The following is a 22,600-nucleotide window of genomic DNA, read 5'->3' as shown; positions in this document are numbered from 1 at the left end:
ACGGCAAATTGGCGATTTGTCGCTTTTTCTCAAAAAGCAATTCACCAGAAATGCCACCGAGAGAGGTATGTACGCAGCCCCCTTCCCGTCAACTTGTTAACACCTCCCATAAACGTATACACATGTTCAAAATGCCATAACAACCATTAAATTATCTTTTGTATTAAGATAACAAACATGAACATAAACTTCGGGTCGTAAATTTATTTACATTTCTCGCTTATCCCCGGTACAACCGACTAGGTACTAAACCACGAAGTACAAGAGTTAATGAACAGACGCCCGCGAATGGCAAAACAAATATTTAGTTTCGCATGTTTTTGTTTTGCGTGGTGCTAACGGCTTGATGTGTTCATCCTCTGCGGTTTTAATGGTTACATCCATTGGGGTACTTCACCCGCATACAAAATGCAGTACCTACACAGAGGAAGATGTTAATTGAATTTGGCCAACGACTCTAATGGAATCGTTCAAAATCCAATCAACTAACTGAACAGGGACCCAGCCTGCAACTCCTGTGCGTTCATTAATCAGATGCCATTAAATTTGCGTCGCGCGCCGTTCACCGTCATCAATAAAGTTCCTATTTACTGCTGATCCGCCATTTATTAATCAGTGGCGGAATTATATCCCTGATAATTAAAACTGAATTTCAAATTTCCTCCCAAGCGCGATCGATTTCGACCGAAATAATTGGGAAAATAACACGAATTTATTGCCAATAATAGAGACGTTCTCTGCGACAGTGGCGCACTAGCAAAAATCGCGCAAATACACCGAAATTTTCTTCTTAAGTGAAACTCATAAAAATTGCAGAGAGTGACTGTAAGGTCTTTTCAAGTTCGGGGTGGTTTGCTCAAAATTGCCATCTCGCCTTGCAATGGGCAACATTTTTAATGCTTCAGTGTAAACTACTAAGCATCTAAATACCAGTTTTACCCAAGTTCCCAATCAATATCAACTAAGAAAATCGGTAAGGAAAATAACAAAAGTGCATTAATTTTATTATCTCTCTCATATTAAGTCCTGAGCGGCATCGCCATTTTGTCAAGATTTCGCTTTCGGGTCGCACAATGCGCATTCGCCACGGTGTAAAGATTGAACACTTCTTTTGCCTGCTGCAGATGATGCGTATCCAAAAGACGTTTCCGCATCTTCGCCGTTGGCAGCCACCCATTAAGATTTATTCAAATGTAAATTATATACAAATATGACTGGTCGTGAACGCAAGGAACTATTCTAATTGCATACATAACCGGGCCGCAAACAGATGGCAAACCCATTATGCACGTTCATTTTATAGGCCACTTTATCTTGCTACAAAACAGTTTTAAATGTAAATCATCCAACCTTATCGCGCCGGTTTAGCTATACCGTGGCGCTCCTTTTGTGTTTAGTTAGTTGGGCTTTTGATATACTCGTTAAGCAATTATTTTTCTTTTTAACGATTTTTTATTCAATTTTGCTTGCGTTCGAGGAGGAAATTATTAGCCGCTAGTTCAGGTCGGCGCATTCATTAATGCGAGACACCATTCATGCCGACATTGTTTAGTAGCGAGGACTGTGTAGTCGTGATTATTCAAAATGAGGTTTTTTTAGTACATATTTACGGCTACACCACAAACAGGATTGCAAAATCGCGGATTAAGATTATGACCCTGTGCACACGTAAAGGGCTCTTTTTGCGCACGTACAGGCTCATTTTCATGGTTTTTCAAGTCGCAAAAGGCCTGACGGTTTTTCGTGCTCGCACTGCACGGGGACGCGCAAAACACAAATTGAAGAAAACAGCTCCTCCGGCGGTTGTAAGGTTTCATATGAATTGTGAAATATCTTGTTTGATTTATTTAAGTCCGCTCCTGCAATTTTCAGCTTAACCGATCCATATGTATTTATATTTCGATTTGTTCTTAGCGCTCATTCCCAGATGAATTTCAACCGAAACCGCTGGTAAACACCGGCCAAATTTACTTTAATCGCCTGAGTTACATCGCAAAAGTTAGCCGCTGGTTTTTTTTGCGTTTTAACATTCGCTTTGGCCTTAACCTTGACTTTTGACGGTCATAAATAACTTTATTTTCCAGTCTAAAAAAAACAATTATGATTCAGTGAGATTAGGTTTTAATATTTGATCATCAGTGAGCCAAACGAGAGAGAAAAGTTGTTATTTAGATCGTGTCTTCGGGATTGTGCTTCAACCTGGAGAGGAGGTCCGAAGCAATAAAACGGAGATTAATTTTTAATCCCATCAAAGGTCTAGATTTTAATTAAACCCATTATAAAAACTATGATTTTACGTTGTAATTCGCAGTGTGAATAGTGTAGGGAATGCAATTTAAAACCATGCCTCCTGAAACCGGTTCAGGGGCCCTATACACATTTAATTCACTGGGCAACGCGACAGGACCGGCTTGACAATCTGGTTATATTAGCAGCACATGAATGCGATCACACATTCTAACGACGCGGTAATTGAGCTCAAAAAAACTCTCTGACACCAGAAAGTTAACATTCCTCTCGTTACGAGACGTTGGGAAACTTTGGAAGAATTATACCCATCAGCTACTGATCATATTTTAATTTTGTTTATGGACAAAAGAAGTTACGCTTCATTGGACGTACTCTTCCTGAATCGAATCAATTTGCCCATAAACGGCCGGTTACTCGTAGAAACGTCGATGAGCCGAACTATTTGTATGTAAATCGATCGAATTAGAGGGAAATAAGGTAGAAAGCAACTTATTTATTAGGCAGTATAGGTGGGATGTTACAGCAAATTGGAAAATCCTTTGAATGCCACTGGTTTGTGTGCCTAATTTGTTTCGATTTTCGGTTAACACACGCATAAAATCGAGCATGAAAGCGGTTTTTAATTATTGTTTACACACTTGCAGTAACACGACTGAAACGTACGGGTGTAAAAGTTTAATTTTGGATTTTAAGATCTTCAAGTCTGGCACGATGTTGACGAAATCCGAATTGTCTTTGCGCTTTCGAAGAGATGCCAAATGAAAAGTGAGCTTACTGCGAAGGAGACGTTTGGACACCGCCAGTTTTCTTCATCAAAATTTATCCGCCACGTTCAAAACCGTATGAAATCATTTAAAAATTCTCAGCAAATTTGATCACGATTTCTGTATCTACGGGTGGAAAATTCTTCAAAGGGGCCATAAATACGTCGCATTTAGTTCACATAGTTCTCCTCCAAATACAGTACAATTTGCTCAATACGAAAAGTAAAGCGACAGACAAATTTGCTCGCTATAAACGGTCGCTCGATGTATCATTTCAGATGTACCGGACGGGACTTTATAAATTGGACGTTGTACCCCCGATCTCGCATTAAGTGTGTTTGTATTAAATGAGTTCTACTGTACATATAATAGGACTCGTGCATGGAAAATTGTCGATTATTTTAGACTAATATCTATGCATTGCCTCAAAATGATCGATAATTGCACTAGTCATATTATATATGATTAATTCAGAGTTTCTGTAACTATAACAAATGGGATTGAATTTTTGATCACATACTAAGAAAGCGTAAGTAAGGCCCAGGCTGACCACTGCAATGCGTGGGTCGCCTAATGACTCATTAACGCCCAGTTTATTTTGAAGATCTTTTGAAAAATTCAATTTACCCGAAATTGAAGCAGTCCATGAACGTTCGTTTGAATTATTCAGCTGCACGAGATTATAAACTCATTAAAAGATTTAGGTACTTTCAACACATTTAACCTTTAAAGCAGGAACGGTGTGAAAGGAGGAGGAATGTGTCCAATTTTTTCTGGAAACCCTTTCCTCTGAAAATTTTAAAAGCTCAAGTGAAACATAGGATTGTTCAACTTCCCTGAATAGCTAGCTACGTGAGATATATGCTATTCCATGTAGTATGACCAATCAGCTGCTTTAAAAGTGGTCAGCTCGGAGCGCTCAGCATGTGAGGTGTTTTACGATCAGGATAGAAGATTCGACGTTCATGCCTTTAACTTGAGGTGTTTGAACTATGTTTAGTTTTAAAGTTCAAAATTTTAAAATAACCCGGGACTGTTCCTTGAGATATGCAAACAGTAGGGTAGGATGGGGCAAAGCCGACCGATAAGGCAAAGCCGACCTCCGCCCTTTTCTGGACAACGGCAACCCTTAACCAATGGATTTTGGTTTTGTAGTGTAGGGCATTGAATGTTACCGAACTGGTTGTGCAACAGATATCATTCGATTTAGGTTCGATCGGTGAAATAGGCACAAGTTGCTTGTGACGTGTCCCGAATTTTTTTTGTTTTTTTAAACAATGTGTTTCGATTTTTTCATTCGCAAATCCAGTGATTGCGAATCAGAGGTGACTGATTTATAACCATTAGAAATTCAATTATTTGAAATAGGCTTTGTTTTGGGTAGAAACTGTGTGAATAAATTTTTTTCCCGCATGCATTGAAAACAGGTCGCGGGGCAAAGTCGACCATCAAATGTCGGGGTAAAGCTGATCGGTCTTTTTTCTTCTGATTTCACGCAGATATGAATTAATTATGATTACAATTAAGTATAATTTTCCACTCAATCATCATTTCGTTCGCATTTGTTAAAGGCTGCTTTTTCACTTTTTCCGGGCAAGCGCTCGGTCGTTACACAACATGCAAAAACTAGGCGATGGACGACAACATTTTTTTCAATAAATTTTCTCAATTTAGCGTGTAAATATTTATTTTCGTGTCGACAATCGGCAGATAATTGAATTAAAACCACATCTACGTTAAATTAGCGAAAAAATCGACCGGTTGGCTTTACTCCGCCATGTTTGGAATTCGGAATAAGTGATTTTTTTTTCCAATCGGCCGTACTACCAAACGCTCATCTATGGATGTGAATTTGCGCCTGTGTGGGGTTATGAGCTTCAAACTTTTATCACCATTATCCGATAGGGTCCCATTTAAAAGTCTCGCGGTTAAAAACGCTCGCCAGGTCGGCTTTGCCCCATCCTACCCGACTTGCAGAGTTATCTAATAACAAAACGACTAATAAGGCCATACCCAATCGGAATCAATTCGTAACCAAATACGTGGAACATGTGATCCTCTTTAACAAGACACCCGACAATCTGCCCGATTTTCGCTATCTTGAGCCCCTCATGAATATTCAGGGACACATTGTGAACAGAATCCGCGTTTCTTGTTCAAACAATGCCTTCGAAAAGTTGATCCCTCTGTTTGCCAATCCCCTGATTGCCTTGGTATTAGTGCTCATAAAACCGGCGGTGCTTCATTTTTTTTTTTTAAACCAGCTCCTTGCAGCTTATGGATTTTGCTCCGGGGTGTCACGTGAAAGACAATTTTTTTCTGTCGAAATCCTGAAGCAATATTAATGTCGTATCACGTACTCTGCTTGAAAAAAATGGATTGTTTATATAATGACATAATTAACTTGTAATTGACATTGTTTTATGGACCTTGGGTACGTGATACGGCCACAGTGTAATTTGTCACACAATTGCTTATATTTATAAACAAGATTTAATGGTTTTAAATAATCATCGTCATTATCATTTTCTCTTAGCTTTTTTTTTTCGGAAAAACACATCCCATTATAGTCATTACTTCGAGGACCACGATGAACGCTTATTGATTTCGTAAAGTTCGTGATAGTGCAGCAAACACGACAGGTTCCTAGACCAGAAAGAGCCGTAACCTATTGACGGAAATTAATTGATCTTTGCACGAAGTTATGAAGCGAAACACACCTTTGCAGGCGATTAAAAAAGTACCTTCCCGCATATGATAGATTGAGCTTCACACGCTACACCATCATTTAGTCGTTACGATAAATCACTCAGGACCTTTTGCCCATTCGGTGTTGATATTAGACGGCCTTTCATCCTGTGATTATAGTTAATTTATTAAATATTTTACTCAGCACGATGACGGTCCTATTAATAATATGGATATTGCTAAAAATACACATAAAATAACCTGTGATTTGGCGTAACGTGTTAATTATTTACGTGAGGGCTGAAGAGTTCACTAGGCAAGAACCTGTTCGCGTCGCGCAGACGCGTTTCGGATAATTGGGACACTATCGAAACGATGGTACCTTCCTGAGGTGCACAGCGACTAGTTAGATCGTGAGGTGGGATAACTTGTGTGTAAATTGTCCGACACCAAAAACGATGAACGCCGCAACGTTGAAATTCAGCAGCGGTGCTGCCTCCATGATTCATTCAGTATTTCGTATGCAGTACGGGAAATTTAATAAAAATGATAAACATACTTTCTTGAAGGCATTCGGTGGCGACGAAGGGCGTCGTTGTCCTTTTTCCGTTCAAAACACTGTATCAAGGAAGTAACAAACTCTTCACGCCGGTTATTTAACTGCTTTGGCGTATCGAAAAACACTAATAATAAACATGGAGTATACTCGCACTAACCCGTGTTCTCAAAACAGTTTGTGATAAAGAAATTACCAATAAAACGAGAACTTTGATAAAACACGGCGAAAAATTGGATGGAATTTGAGTAAAGTAACCGCCGCAACAAAATTAAATGGCGAAATGGGGAAGGCGCAAGGGTAAAATGGAAGAAAATTTGGCGACACTGTGTCCTGTTGCCAACACATCGTTGTTGCCATTTCCATTATTTACGTTCATCTCACGTTTAATTATTTTACTAAGCGTGAGCGGGCAGATCACCCTTAGGTCCAAATACTAGTTGCAGATCATCCACAGAATTATTGTTCATCTACAGACGATTTTATCATTAAAAAATTTTCGTATTCTGAACGTGAGGGTGGCAAAGAAACCATGTGGTTTACGACTTGAATCGATTTGTGTGTTGGGCGACCTACACTTAATAATTTTTCTTCGACTTTGATGTCGAGAACGAGAAGAAAGCATTCATTGTCTCATGAGTTATATCAGTGTTACCATTATTTAGTCATATTCATGCCTTAACTGATGATTATTGGCACTCCACCTTTTAACTGAGCTTTAACTGATTATTAGTAAACATCTGCCGCGACATTCTGGCATAATTTAAGAGACTCCGGAGATAAGTTGTAAATTCGATTGAAAAACGACATTTTTCAAAATTAAAAAATCGATGTAGATACAAAAAACGCTAAATATGTGAAAATGTTTCAACAGGAAGATCCATTTTTGGCTAATTGCTTACTTCGTTATCCCAATTGAATGACATTAATGAAAATTGAAAGTTAAATATCTCAAAAGTTTTTAGAGCTATAGACTATTTAGAGAATACTGGGTGTTTCAGTTCTAACCCGCATAATGTTCATAGTGTATTGAACGTCCAGAAATAATGTTAGTTGGCTGTATAAACCAGCGTCCAATAAGGCTTCCTTTAGCAGACACAAGGGGTTTAAATTTAATTTAAAAAAATGAACAATATTAAATTTCTTCATAAGAAAGCTAGAGATTCTTAAACTAAATTTTGGAGGTGTTAACGATTATAAACGATGCATATGTTTTACTAAAAAAAAATCGTTTTAGCTTTTTCGGTGGCGTGTACATCTCCATGTTTAGCCAGAAAAAGTGGTACGCTACTGACTCTTCTGAAAATAAAAATGATTCTTGCGTTCTTCGTTCAAGTCCGGAGAAATAGAATCTTTTGAGATTTTTTTGTTCAACCCACCGTTTCCAAGCAAAAAAATTTAAATAATTTTAATGCACATTTAGTTTGCTTACATATTACTGTTAATTTGATAAATAAATTGATACATATTTAACAGTAACTTTTGACGTAAACATTTTCAAAACTTATGTTTGCTCTTAAAGAAATGTGGTGGACCGGTTTCCATTTTTTTGCAAATTTCAACTAAAATTTTGGTACCATTACGTTCAAATTATTAATTTAGGACGAGCATTAAAATTATTTGAATTTTTTTACTTAGAAACGGCACGTCGAACGACAAAATCTAATGAGAGATTGTTTCTCCAAAATTGAATTAGGAATTCAAGAATAATTTTTATTTTCAGAAAAGCGAGTAGCGTGTCACTTTCTAAAAAAATGTTCCCTAAGATGGAGGTAGGTACGTCATTCAAAAACTAAAAAATATTTTTTCCCAACAAAACATATGCCCCGTTTATATTCGTCAAAAGCTTCGAAAAAAAATGAATTAAGTAATCTCTAGGCTTTTTTGAAGAAATTTAACATTTTCCATTTTTTAAATTAAGTTCGAACCCCCTGTACCTGTTCAAGAAAGTCTTATTGGATTGGCACTAATTTTTTACGTTCAATATGCCATTAAAATTATACGGTTTAAAACTGAAGCACTCTGTATATGCCGGCATTATGTCTAGAAAATGAAACGGCAAATGCAAACGCGTAGAATGTACTGCAAACAGTCGAAGTCGTAGACACCCTGTATACAGAACAAACTGTTTTTCAACGACATGTTAATGTTTCTTGGTTTTGTTCCTCTGATCATTTTATGAAGGAAAATGCGTTTCAGGGTAGGTCGGCAACTGCTTCGTCATCAAGATTTCGCTACTATTTTTAGAAGCAGACACAACCTCGTGTTATATCGAGGTATAGAGTCACAAAGACCTTAAATCAATACTTAAATGTGGTTTGCGTCAAAAACAGTTTTTTTAAAATTGAATTAATACTTTTTTTATTTTTGTAATGTATAGAAAAAAAATGTATTTTATCAAACTTGGACCAACTCATAGTAACTTCATTCTCTTGTGTTACACTGATTATTTTTCTGTGAAACTTCCTTCAACTGTTTCTTTCCTTTCTCTTCTTTGTCTCGTACTTAAGTTCCTGAAATCTCTTTTTTGCCTTGATAATAACCTGTACGTGTGAGAACTTTCGTTTCGACTTAATATCGATATCAATAGGAACTACTTTTTGGAGTGTAGAAGTATTTAAAAGCACTTCAATTAGGTACGCAAAAAGTGTTCAAGGAAAGCTTTTAGCTCTATCATTCTCAGTTTTCCTTCACTTGCTGTTTGCGACCTTCGTCTTTGATTATGCGATTGTTCACGTTTAACCGTTCAATTTGTAACTCTCGCGTTCCCTGAGTGTGAGAAAATGGGATCATTTTCTCACACTAAGCATCTTACAAAATTATGAACTGTCGTCTGGGTTAACAATAGTCTAAAACCGTCTCTCCAAGCTCTTTAGACCATCAATTTGCCTATTGTTGTTTAATAAAGCCAGCAATAATTACACGAAACATCTAATTCTATTCGAGGCAAGGATTAAATGATAATTAAACAGATTGAAATCGAAGTACAAAGGGCGTCCTGTCAACCGAAGCCCACGCACACGAAAGGTAATTCATTATCGGATCCCTGGAGAGCCCTACCGACGTGGATGGCGTGGGGTTACAGTCGCTCTGTAAAGCGGCCCTAATTAGTCAGCCCTTTAGCTCTGACATTGTCTGTTTCCCGGTTATTACTTAAAAAACGATGTGTTTTTTCCCGTTTTGCCCTTCTTTCTCGCTCGTCCAATTAAAAGAGCGATCGTTTGTTTGAAAGAGGTTCACGAGTACGTAGCAGGAGGCAGTACGGGCAATCAATCAGCAACAACTTTCGTTTTTATTACTTGCTACACACTCGGTTAATCAAGAACGGCAAAAATAAATAAACCCCGTTATGGGTGTACTGATACATAACTTACCACCTAAGGAGTGAAAAGCATATGGGTTGAAAAAGGCTGTTGCAATATTTCAACAAACCGTGACGAGCGTTGTGTACGTGGTTAACGTTGAGGAATGCGAAAAGACCAAGACTCGAACATCTGGCAGAACTAGATAGATATTAATTTATCCGATGAATTAACACAAAAACTCTTGACGTTGAGGTCAAGGTTGACATCAATTAACTTTACCACCCCGATAAAGTTAACACTCCTAATAGGGGCTTAAATCAATAGCATTATCCCTGGATCGCCCCTTATACGCTATAGCTCATAATGCGATTTCGCTGCGCGCTTTGTAAGGATTCTTATTGGATAAAATCAATTCGGCAAATAAAGAAAACGTTTTAAAAGCTTTCCATGATGGAGGGGAAACAACGAAAGAGGTGTTGCGGACTAAAGGTCAGAATACTCGCCTGGAGCGGGGTATATCGGGACAAAATCGATGTAAAGGGTAAGCGCAGAGGTGTAATCAGGTGTAGTGATTAATGAGTGTTTTGTTTTGGGTTTTAATTATTTTGAATTGTTAATGAAAAGTTTCGGATTTGGGGAGAGATGGGGGTTCAGAAATGGAGTTAGATTTTAAGCTCCGCAGAGGAATGTGCTTTACGTTTTAATTTGTAATAATGTTAAGGTGGCCGTAGAATATGGCCGAACTTACCGTTTTGCATTAGGAGAGTAATTAAACAAATCACATGCAGAGCGATTAATCAACAATCGGACAACCGATAGCTGGAGATACTGCACGTCAAATTGTGACGTTTACGGGAAATATGCCTTCTCTGAAAGCTGGTCGTTTCGGATGTATACAGGGTGTTGTAGGTTGAAATTTTAATTCAGTTTTTTGCCATTTTTCTAAAAATATCTAGGTTAGACACTTGAACATTTTTAAACATGTTTTTAATGTCTTCTGGAAAATGAAAATACGCTTGGTTTGTTTCGCGTTTAATTTCTCGTATTATCAAATGCAAACGTATCTTCGTTAAATATGTTGTTCTCCAAAACGGATGGAGATATCGAAATAAAACAAGAGTGCATAATTAATGGAAAAATGATTGCTCTTTCACATTTTGAATCAAATTTAATGTTGGACATACAGGGTAAAAAGTTATTAACTGGAAATTCTGTTATATGTAACTGTATATCTTGTTTTGTATATTAACTGTATATTGTCTAGTAACTGTAAATTAATCGTAAGCAGCGCCCTGAATTAGCAACTCGGAAATTGTAAAACGTTTTTTTGACTTAAAAAAATATAGCTTTACAAACTTGCAAGTGTCTACTTTGACATTTTCTGAATAATGGAAAAAAATGAATTAAAATTTTAACCTTTGATACTCTGTATATGCGAAACGATGAATTTGCGGATGAGGCATATTTTCTCCAACGGTCGCCATTTGACGTGTAGCGGCTCAAACTTTCCGTTGTCCCTTTGTCAATGAAGCACCCTGTACGCAGGGCGTCGGAGGTCACAATGTTAATTCGTTTTTTACCGTTATTCTAAAAATATCTAAGTTAGACACCTGAAAATTTGTGAAGTTATGGTTTCCAGGTGACGCATATGACACGTTTGAAAGCGAAGACTAACCTGTGCATAATAGTGTACGAAAGGGAGCTGAAGAAGACCGGGATTCCGAAACAATTTTAGAGAATGTCGAGATAATTTTACGTGTGTTTGTTCATATTATTCTCGACGGTACAGTTTTGAAGGATTAAAAGTTTTAATTTTCTCCCGGAAATCAGCACCCGAACGAGTTCGCCCATCCCAAACGAGCGTTCTCCGTGCCTTCCAAATAACGCAATTTGTTTAGAGAATATTTGTGAGTCCTCCTCTGTATCAATCTCGCCTTGGCAAGTTTTCTTTATTCAACCAGTCTTTATATTTAAATTTGACGGCCGTGTATCCAGATGTTCCGATACGTACAATGGATTCGAGAGCCTGATTCTAAACAATCGAATGAGTTGTATACGCTTGGCTGACAACAGAAGTGTATTTGGTCTCCAGGAAACAAAGGCGGAGGAAGAGCTTTGTTTTTATTAGTCTTAGCGTGAGGAAATTGTGCCTTAAGCAAATAGGAAACTCTATTGTGCTTGTAGATTTACCGCGCTTTAAATCTCTTTTCTTAAATAGTTTTCGCAGAGGATTTATGCCTGCAATGAAGAAGTATTTTAACTCCAGAAAGTAATTTAATTTCCCAGAGGCAAGAACTAAACTCAAATATTGTTCAGTGCACGCCTCATGAATATTATTAAATTAACCCCAATTAACGAAGCAGACACGACTACGGGGCTGACAAAGTCCCCAGGGTTTAGTTCTGCTAAGAGATAATGCCGACAAGCCTTAGAAAATAAATAAGACCGTGTCAGCAGTAATCGCCCGGATTTAGGGTGCTTTGGACGATTATTTATGCCGCTCTTACGTAGCTTAACGATCCGTCTTGGCCAATTTTGAGTCATCGGCAAGTCGCAGTCTTCATTTCGCTTTACCGAATTAACTTCAGTCTCGGCAATTTCCATGACCTATAAAGCATTTTATTGCAGCTTAATGTCGCCAGATGACCTAATTTGCGGAGGCTGCCAAGCCGCGATCTAACTTCACAGCCGAAGTCAACTACCGCTTAAGTAAATTATTGTTCGAAAAAGAATTGTGTGCCTGCTGGCAAGGGCTTATTTATACAATATACAGCCCCTTTTGGCAATGTATTAGTTTCGAGCGGAGAAACAAGGGTCATTATGTGCAGATTGCCTGCAAGTGATTTCCCGTATCTAAACGTCTATTAAGACATTCGTGCTTTATTGATGTTTACAGTTTGTTTTCTTTTTGTTTCAGTCCCAGCAATACAGCTTTAAGTTCATTGGAACAAGTGAAGGAGTACTTGCTCACATCTGGGACGTGCAAGTGCGGCCTTGAGTGTCACTTTAAGTACGACACTGTTTTTAATTTTGATCCCAAGGTAAGTGCTTTTTTCATTATCATCAACAATAACCGCTTGCCTAGAATAAATTTCCGGACTAAATTGAATTAATCTCATAAAGCCCCGTTTTCAAAATCGGAGCGTCTCTGGTTTTATTCCCGGAGAAGAACTCCAATAAATCCTAGATGAGTTTAAACAAACATTTATTTCCATTGTCGAAGCGGGAAATTCGCCTTTCCATTCTCATTGGTCGACGACCAGAAGTGGATAAAACCTTAAAGAGGAGACGAAAAGAACGACAAAGGGGAAATATGGGAGCCCGATGGCTGCTGGCTTGTCTACAAATATTATTTTGAACGGCTGACGTCTGATAAACACAAAAGGTAATAGCGTTTCGGTGCAGAAAAGAGACGTTTACTGGAAAAATCCGTTTCCAGAGTTTTGAACGGGAGTAACCTCTCTGGATAGTTTTACGGGGGCGATTCGGAATGGGGAGAAGCTGCTTGAGATATTGCGGCGTTATACGAGTGTCCGGAACTTTTTCGTATTTGCGAGTCTCGGAGTTAAAGTATCTTCGTACTTTAGTCTCTTCGAAGCTTTTACACATTTACGCTAGTTTGGTGGTCTCGTTTACCCCTATTAAAATTTCAAAATCAACCAAAAACTTTCACGCCACCCGTCAGGGGTGCCATCAATTTTTAGGTGCGGGGAAAATTAGGTGGACACTCTTAATGCGATCGGATGAATGGTGCACGTCAGGAATGGTGATTAAGCTAGATTCCATTAGGTATGAAATGGGGGAAACAAACAATTGTCACCGAGCCCAAGCACAGGACTGAAATTAGGTTGTTCGGGTGATCCTTAATTGAAGAACTAATTTTAATCTTGATTAGGAATTAGAACCGGCAAATTTCTGGAAATAAATTCCGTCCCCCCCGATGGAAAATGGAAATCCGAAAAGTCATTCGTATTTATTGACAAATTTCTGGTAATAGATGTAAAGGGGAGGCAAACTCGGATCCACTCAGCTGTCAGAAATTCATTCTCCGTTTGTTCCACGCGAAATTGATATGCTCTGTCGTTTTGTTTTCCGTATTCGTATTCGAATGGCGGAAAAGAAATTGAGTCAATTTAAACTAAAACCCTATGGATAGTCAGTGCAGTCGATCGTTCCAGTTTCGTTCCAGGAAAGATTGCAAAAATTGTCCAAACGTATCTATTATGGTGCGATGATGGAACTTGATAAAAGAAGAACGATTTCACTTAAGATGGCTTTTACAATGTATTCACTAGAGTATACGATTATTTCTCCTCGGTGAAAGGCCATAAGTACAGATAGACGACGATACTGTTACGATTTGTAGCGTTTATTGTTTCGATTTAATGCCACGCATTCCACGATGCTTCGGTTTTTATAGGTGCAAATATCAATGCTTGCTCGGACGTCTAAATCCTGAAAAGTAATTCTGGAATTGTCGTCTATTGTACCCCAAAACGTGCCCATTCCAGACAATTATCTTCCGGAGCGAAACACGCGGAGCCATTACACCAGTTAGCTTTTAACGAGCTATCAAATTACCTTATGTATATATGTTTTGTGGCTCCCTATTACTATGCTTAATGTCGGCTATTTGTTTCCGTTCCGCAATGTAAATTGGACTTAAAGGCCTTGGGTGGTTTACCTTATTATTTATTTCTGCGATACTGATTTTAGTTGGCAAACAATACCAGTCGCGTTATCGATTCGCCATAAATTCATACTGGTCCTTTGTTCTTGGGCAAAAAACAGACCTACGCCACTGATAATCCAGTGCATTAATTCTTATAATAGCGACACGGAAAATTCTGATATTAGGGCCAACGGAGCAGTTTTCATTTTAATTAAATTACTCGATCCCATCAGTTTGTATGGAAACGGGAGCGCGACGGGCTTGTTTCCTGAATTCGGGATGCCAATTAAATCGAGCTAAAGCTGCAGAAATAGTTCACAATTGAAACAAAAAGGACCCCAGAAATTCGCGATATTAATTTGAATTGTTCGTTTCTCTTCATCAAAAAAGAACAAAAGGGGTTTGCGTTTCATACGAGGGGAATTGTTAGAGAGCAATTTTTTAGATATGTAATAATATTTCCAACAGTCTGGCATAGTACAATGTCTCCCTTTAGTATCGGAGGCAGGTACAAATGTTTTAGAAATTACTACGGCTGATATTTGAATATTTTTGCCGACAGTGAAAAATCCCTTTGAGACGACGCTGCGCGAACACGCTAGATTCGACGAACACGATCGATGGGCGACGGTAGTGCAATGGCAAATACACAATTCGAAAAATTTCAGAACTATTGGGAAATGTTTTGGGCATATAAGATTAACACAAGCTGCGACAGTCCCCAGGGCTGGCAAAATATCTATGCTGACGTCTTAACTCGATTATTAAATTACTTGTAATGACTCGATACCGGGTTTCACCAAAAATCCCGAGCTGTGACAGTTTTTTCCTCATGGAAAAATCATTGGAGAGTTAATTTCGGCAGAATTTCAATATAGCAAGGCATAAAACGGTCTGTTGAATCGTCAGTTGTTGGCCGCTGCGAGGAGTAAACAATAATCTTATAGGGGTATCTATAGAGAGTCTTGCTATTTTGCACCTCGTGCTTCACGGTAAGATACTGGTATAAGACTAGGACAGTCGAATGAATAAAAGGTAAGTTTGGAACTTTTAGCGTCGGCGCAGAAGTAGATGCAATAAATGTGAAGTAACTTGTAGGGGAAAAAACATCTATAGCAGAAAATATATTTGATATTCGATTAAATAAGCAGTGATAATTAAAAACGCCAAGGAGGTATTTAAATATCATGTCTGGGATCAATTCATTTCTTAGTTTGATGTTTAATGGCGAATAGTAAATTGCTTCAACAACTCCGAGAGGTTTTTTTTTTTTTAATGAGTGCACGGTGCTTAACCCTGCTGTTTTTAAACATGAAAAAATTTAATAATACTCCAAAACCCAAAGATACACCAATTTCGTTATAAAAAGCTCATTACTCAGACTTTCTCAATTTCGACGTTCCCAAAACGCTTATTAATTACAAGTCCCTCGTTCGTCGGAAAATTTCAGCCACAGTTCATAAAAAGTTCATCCCGATATGAAGGGAAGTTAAATCGCTTTTCGCGATGTCCGTCGGGGAATAAAAGTTTTTGAGAGGTCTAAATTAACGTTTTCATTCCAACTTTTGCCGTGGAACAAACATAAATTTAAATAATTGTTCTTTTCCGGACCCTCGCTCTCGTCGAAAATTCGTTCGTCATTAAAATTGTTTACTCGACGACTCTCGGTAAGTCGTTTCTGTGCCCATAAATATCAACATTATTTAAACAATATCAAATGCGCAAACAAAAAGGTCTACGCCATTGTTGCTGAAGCTCAAAGCGCAACCGAATCATAACGGGAAAATATACATATTAGTGCAAGAGACAAAGTCAACAGAGAAACGAGAATTGAACACGGAAAATCAATGCAATATTATATTTCCCTTGTTTCGGGATATTCAGTACTGTTTCAAAAGCCTTTGTTGATTTATAATAATGCGGTTCATTTATCAGTTTTCGAAAACTCCGGCTACTGAGTTAATCCGGAATGCCCGATCGAACCCTCTTAAATCAGGCCGCATGATACGATGAAATTGCGTTGATGAATATGAAACAGTAACACAAGATTATTATAGATTAAGTTTGGGATTTGAAGGCCCATTAACCATGAAACGAGCAATAAAATCCCGAAATAGAAATTTGAAAGCAAGTTTGCTTTCTTGCCATTCCATTGAATGCGGCTGATCATTACTGATAAGTGAAGAACGAAATCGAGCAGATAATTTAGGAAATTAAGCAAAAAATTACATTCGGTTTTGATATGTAGGTCAAAGTCGACACATGGAAACAATGATTAAAATATGTGTATAAATGGTCAATTTTTTTATCCACTTATTCCATATGTCGACTTCGACTCGCATTTCAAAACCAATCGTAATTATCTGCTTAATTTCCCAAGCTATCCAGTTTACTATTTACGGGCAATTTGATTTTTTATCAATCAGCAACGATCAATTGCCGCCAATGGAATGGAATCTGTGAAACAGATTTACTTGCAAACTTCCATTTTCTAATTTGATCACTTTCTTCCTGTCCCCTGTAACTGCTTTTGCGTCGAACACTGAACGTTCGAACCCTGAACTAGCTCCCACAGACAATCAAAAAACTTCATTCGAAAATATTACAATTTACTAGTGCCGAAAAGGCACTTTCAATGATTTATTTCCATTTCACAGCATATTTTTTATCATTGCGAAGAACACATGTGATATGCGTGTAGCAAAGTGCACGTCACACGCTTCTGTAAGATGCGAGATTTGTGTGAGATATTTTTAAAGGAGTTACAGTCGTATAGAAAAAGAAAGTTTAGATATCCTATTGCAGCTGTGACTAAAAGTGTCATATGGATGTCTGCCGGTATAGGCTTACAAGCCATATGTTCATGACTTAATATATATAAAACCCGGAAATTACGCAATGTGGGGAATTGCTCATAATAGGGAATTGATACCGACCGACAGGAACATCCACAGAATATTCCTTGATTGCCCAGGAGAGGCGAAAAAGCAGGCCGCAGCAGAAAAAAGTTCCCTAAATATAGCGTTTAATAGAATTGTTATTACTCATGTAAATTTGTGATGTTTTTCCAGTAATTCTATTTTTAATACCGGTATTTATAGTTAACCCAGTTCATTTTAATATAGCATCCAACATAACATATCCCGCAATAATAGAGGAACAATTTTAACTTTATTGCCCGGGGAATTTGTCAAAACGAACTGGTTGATGTCGGAAATTTAATACGTTTATTTTCGGTCTATCAAAGGATTAATAATACTAAAACACTCACTTTTATTAACTGTATTGTATCTTACATAAAAGAGGTTAGTTCGGGTTTCCAAAGACCCAAAGCTATTCATGTGTAACGTCATTTTTCTAGCATGATGGATGCTCTTTCCACGTTGCGTGGTGGTTATGTGCTTATTGCAATCGTCGTCCTTCCCTTCCATATTTATTTTTATCAGTTTGAGTCACACGTAGAAATACGTTTAAAAGTTTAAGGTATGTCAATATTTGAAAATTTCGATAGTTAGTTCGTCGACAACATATTATCGAGGCAAATATGCAGCGAACAATTGTGGCCCGGAAAGTGTGAATTATGAGAATTCTAATATGCACGTCAGGGGGTTCTTAAAAGGGTTGGACAACGAGTCTATTTGCCTAAATAGGGATTTCGGAGAATTCAAGCTTAAATAAATACTTCGTGGTTCCCTTATGTGCTTAGAGCCCGAAGAAGTCTCTAAACTAACCGGCTGAAATACATACTACCTACTAGTGACGCTAGAAGAGTAATCGACAATTGGTAAGACTTTTCTGATAGTTGATTCCTCCTCACCGAAAAGAGATTAAGAAAAAACGAGATCACGGTCGAATAACTTATTCCAGGCCTAAATGTTTTTCTAAAACTGCTCTACTTCTGGTTACGCCAAGGATCTGTTAGCATAATTCCCGTCTACTTGCCGGTTCACTTTTCGAAAACTGAAAAGTTTTTGAAAAGTGGACTGATAAGAGCACTGCAAGTCTGCAGAGGGTTTTTAATCCTTTATTATCCGCTGTTCTTTAAAACAAGTTTCCATTAAAACAGAAACTTAAATAGTAGTTTCCTTTGGATTGCCTTCAAAAGATTATCTTTAAGGAGGCAGTCTTTAAAATTAAATTTTCAGACGTTTTTTTATGCTTGTAACCGCAAGTTTTTGTTTAGAAGTATTCGTCATTAAAGCACTGTAATTTATGTCCTAAACGTTCTTTAACGGTTCGACATGGTTGCACAGTTCAAAACTGCATTTCGCATAATTTCCAAGGGCCGTAATTAGAAGCATTTTCTATCTAAAAAGCGAACACTGGCAAGTGGAAATTCCTCTCGAGAACAAAAATAATATAGCGTTTTCCGCCGAGTCCAGACTATATCCATTTGCTTTAATACCCTTCAGATTGTGCAATGTTCTATCAACTTTCGAGCGACTGATGAAATTTGTTTTGAGGGGACTTGCTTGGAAAATTTGTCTTGTAACCCAGATCATATAATCGCCATGGGAAATAATTTCGACAAACATCTGGATCGGCAGAATTTCAAGGAGACATTCGACGCGTCACGGGATGCGCCCTTGAAGAAGGATCACAAGAAGTGCAGCCTATTCCAGAAGGAAGTGGAGCACTTGTCGTGTTGCTGTAGATTATTTTACAGAGAGGCAGCAGGTACAGCAAGACATGCGCCAGTGAGAAGCGGTCAGTTCCCCGAGGCGAAGATGAAGTAACGAAATTCTTCGGACCTCCCACATAAGATTTGATGGTAGAGAGCTTGTACCACTACGCTTTTAAAATTAAGCACTGCTCAGAAAGAAACCGTGTGAGTAAGAGCGTCGCACTCGTCAAAGGGTTGAGCAGCGTGAAAAATTTTGGTAGAATTACAAGATGATGGCTGGATCACACGGGAATTACAGAACAAAAAAATCGTTCACCCATTCATTGGACGCATCATTCTCTCGTAAGTTGAAGACAGGAGGCCCGAGTGATATCTGGAAATACCCTTCTGTCCCGGCAAAGGGTTATTCCAAAAGTAAATGCGACTTTCAACGGATTGGCCGTACGCCCCACCAGAAAATGATCTGCTCAACTCGGAGGACTACGTGGACCGTCTAAAGGAGAGGCTTAACGTTGTCCACGGGCAAGCCAGGCATAAACTGAAGAGAGATATGACTTGCTAGTTAACTTTCCCAGCAGTTAAACTGGAAAGGACGTAAAAAAAGATTAATGATGTGGTCTATCAGATTCAGTGGACTCAGGGCAAAGATGAAAGTCGTTCGTCTGGATCGTTTTCGAGATACCTCGGAGCCTGTCGGTCCGGGACGAATGGCCTTAGGAGGGCAGCGATATTAAAGTATTTAGTTGTTAAGAAGCTTTTTAGTTGGTGACTTACGGTTGTGTCTATTTGTCGAGTTGAACCTCAGGTGCCACTCAATTCATGTTTTTACGTCCTCGACACTTCCGCGACCGAACATTTCCCGGAGCAATTATTGTCAGGTTTTCGGCAAATTAAGTTTTACGTTTTTGATCTATTTTCCGTTCCGCCTTACCTTCCGCGAGATCACTCCGAATTTCTCGATTTTCCCTTGGCTAATGTTGCAACTGCCAATAACGAGATTGCCAGAACGAGAAGAGTTGCTCTTCAACAACGTCAAAAAGCGAATTTATTCCCTCTTCCCTAGAAATTAAAGTCTTCCTTATAGCCACTTGCAGAGCGCGCCAACTTCAGATCAAAGACATTTGTTTGCTCGGCGAATTTTATGGATATAGGAATCTGAAAGGAAAATAAAAGAGATATAAAACGAAAAACGGGCAAATTTAAGTTTACGAAGTGAACACACTTCACCGTAAAAACGGAAATTAAATTTTGAAACGCTTATCAGAAAGTTTATTCGAGTTACCGGAATGGCAACTTTATTCCCAGCATTACGGGCGAAACGCTCAAAATCTCTGAAATTGAGATCTCAATTTCTGGCTGCCGGAGGACGGTTTGTTATCGCCTAAGGCGAGTTCAGCATTGTCTCAAACCCGTCTTTGATGGAGACATTCATTGGAGGTTCCCGTGAGAAGTAAACCATTCACAGTCAAAAAAAAAGAAAAAAAAGAAACTTAGATCGATTATCTCGGCTCTGAACACGGTAAATTCGTTTATAAAACAAATTTGACACCTACCTAACCATTATGTTTAGCTATTTGCATGCCGCTCGTGATTTCGTGCACCTCGTATATCGGCGGCAAATTATGAAGTGCCACTTCGGCTAAATCTAAAATAAATCTTTCGAGAATGCACGTTACCACACACCGCTGTCACGAAGTTTTTCGATAATGGCATAGCACATTGTTTTGTGTCAGGATTCAATATGTAAGCAACAATAAATTTCCTGCTGAAAATGCGGCTGCCAAACGGTCCATTTACATATCGCTGAGAACCTATTGAATTTTCGAAATAAGACCTTGTCTCGTTTCTGGCCGAGGTCCAATTCGAGAAGAATCATGCTTCGAGATCAGCACCTAGATTTCACATTTGTTTCGTCTTTAATACGACACAAAAGCGTATTTTCATTTTCCGGTAATAACAGCGCAATTACTTTAGTGTGTATAGAAACGAGGCCTGCAAAGCAATCAAAATGTTTTATATCCTCGGTTACTTATTTTCCTCGGTATGAAGTGAAATATTGCAGCTAACCCACTTTTAAGTTCAACATCGATGCAGGCTTCATTGTGAGTTATTATCGGACGAACTTGTTAATTTTCAATTTTGCTCATAAGCGTGAAGTATTTTCGAGCTGAATTCGCAATTTTCGTTAATGCACAAACATAGTGTGCACCGAGGTTATTTGTGGTGGATTTATTTTGTTTGGGGGTGATTATACCCAACCGAGTACACAGTCGAGTGTTTTCATATTTCTGTTAAAGCTCGTTTTAGCAAGCGAAAAAATTGCCGAGGCCCAAATTTGCTGTTGCGATCAAAAGAAAGGAAGGAAATTCGACAGCATTGTTTCCATTAACATCATTCTGTATATGCTATTTGCGGTTCGATCCTTCGGCTTGCTATTCCATATGGGGCGCGTTGTTTTTTGTCCACGCAAGACCGAACGCGTGCGGTGGAAATTCTGCGTTGGTCAAAGATGCTTTAAGGAACGCGTGCAGCCCCGTCGATTTCGGCATCTGGCCGAGTCCACCTCGTCGCCTAGTAGGTCATCGTAGACCTTTCGCAGCCTCGCTTTGGGCTCGAATTGATCCGATGGGCCACCTATGCCGCTCCAGAGCCGAAAGAAAAGAATTTCGCTCCTCTCTGTGGAATGTGTTTCTTGAAGCTGTGAGCTCTTCTAATTTCGCGTAAAGCCTCAGCACGTCCTCTCTTTTCCCATTCAGTGGCTTCATCGCTTTATAAAACGGAAACAAAAAAGATCTACGCGTGTGTTGAAATGTGTTGAAAAGACCGAGTCCTGTTCATTTAAATGTGGCAAATCGAACTGTTTTATTTATTTATAGTCGTATACGCAATACTGACGTTAATTTATTAAAACTAATAATGGAATTGGTATTATTTCGAGCGTTGGTCTGAATTTTACGTTCTCGATATCAATGCGGACGTTCTTCAGTGGGTCTCACGAGGTATCGGCAAGAACTGACTACGTCACATAAATAATTTAAAATATTAGTCCGAAATTTGGTGTTTCAATTAAAACAGTATACTCTTCTCGATGAAAATTTGCACCACAGATTCGACTTTACACCCCGGATTATAATAGACCATTATTGGCACCTCATTGGGAAATAATTCAGCGTTAATCTAAAAAAAAAAAATCCTAAATTTTTGGTATTGTTTTATATCGACGTTTCAACTCCTTTTAGTGCAGGTTCTACAAGCAGCTCTCCTTTAATCGTGGAAATACTTGGGGGTTTGGTTTTTTAAATCTCTTTTACCCTTTCGAACGAGTTGCGAACGAGCGTGATACAGCTTGTTCCATTTAACGAAATGGCATGTGACGTTGCTGCTTGATAGTGGCCGAAACTCGCCCATAGTTACTCTTTTTGTTGTGCATTATGCAGAATACCAAAACCTGGAACGTTTTAATTAACTACTTTTGTTCACCTGTAATCGAGTCGTTGCGGAACATCTGCCGAACCTCGCATAAGCGTTCTAGTACTTGAACGGAGACATTTAATTTAAAATTCCATAAGGTGTCCACAACGTGTAAGTCTCTTTCTGAGTTCCTAAGTTTGATCAAATCGGTGGAGCAGCCCCGTCGGAACAGAAACAGTTCCAAAGAGACTTGTACTCTCCGCGTAATTCAACCTTGCTTCAAAAGGTTTTGACATCAGACCGGAGGTAATAACCTCCGAATTTCCCATT

The 22,600-nt window shown here is 38.6% G+C and overlaps 1 protein-coding gene across 4 annotated transcripts in view; it reads left to right on the top strand.

The window, feature by feature from the left end:
* LOC136345504 (methyl-CpG-binding domain protein 5/6 homolog sba-like) overlaps positions 1 to 22,600 on the top strand; it is a 266,872-nt gene that overhangs the window by 17,411 nt on the left and 226,861 nt on the right. For all 4 annotated transcript variants that reach the window (XR_010733156.1, XM_066293860.1, XM_066293862.1 and 1 more), the window contains exon 3: positions 12,481 to 12,604. Coding sequence is in view for 3 of the 4 variants with exons in the window: in XM_066293860.1 (XP_066149957.1) it covers positions 12,481 to 12,604 (124 nt within the window). In the remaining variant the exon portion in view is untranslated. The remainder of the gene's footprint in view (positions 1 to 12,480; positions 12,605 to 22,600) is intronic.

This window comes from Euwallacea fornicatus, chromosome 20 (genome assembly GCF_040115645.1).
Source record: "Euwallacea fornicatus isolate EFF26 chromosome 20, ASM4011564v1, whole genome shotgun sequence".
In the NCBI taxonomy this organism is placed as follows: Eukaryota; Metazoa; Arthropoda; class Insecta; order Coleoptera; family Curculionidae; genus Euwallacea; species Euwallacea fornicatus.
Note: the sequence above shows the minus strand (reverse complement) of the source record. Positions and strands in the feature narration are given on the sequence as shown.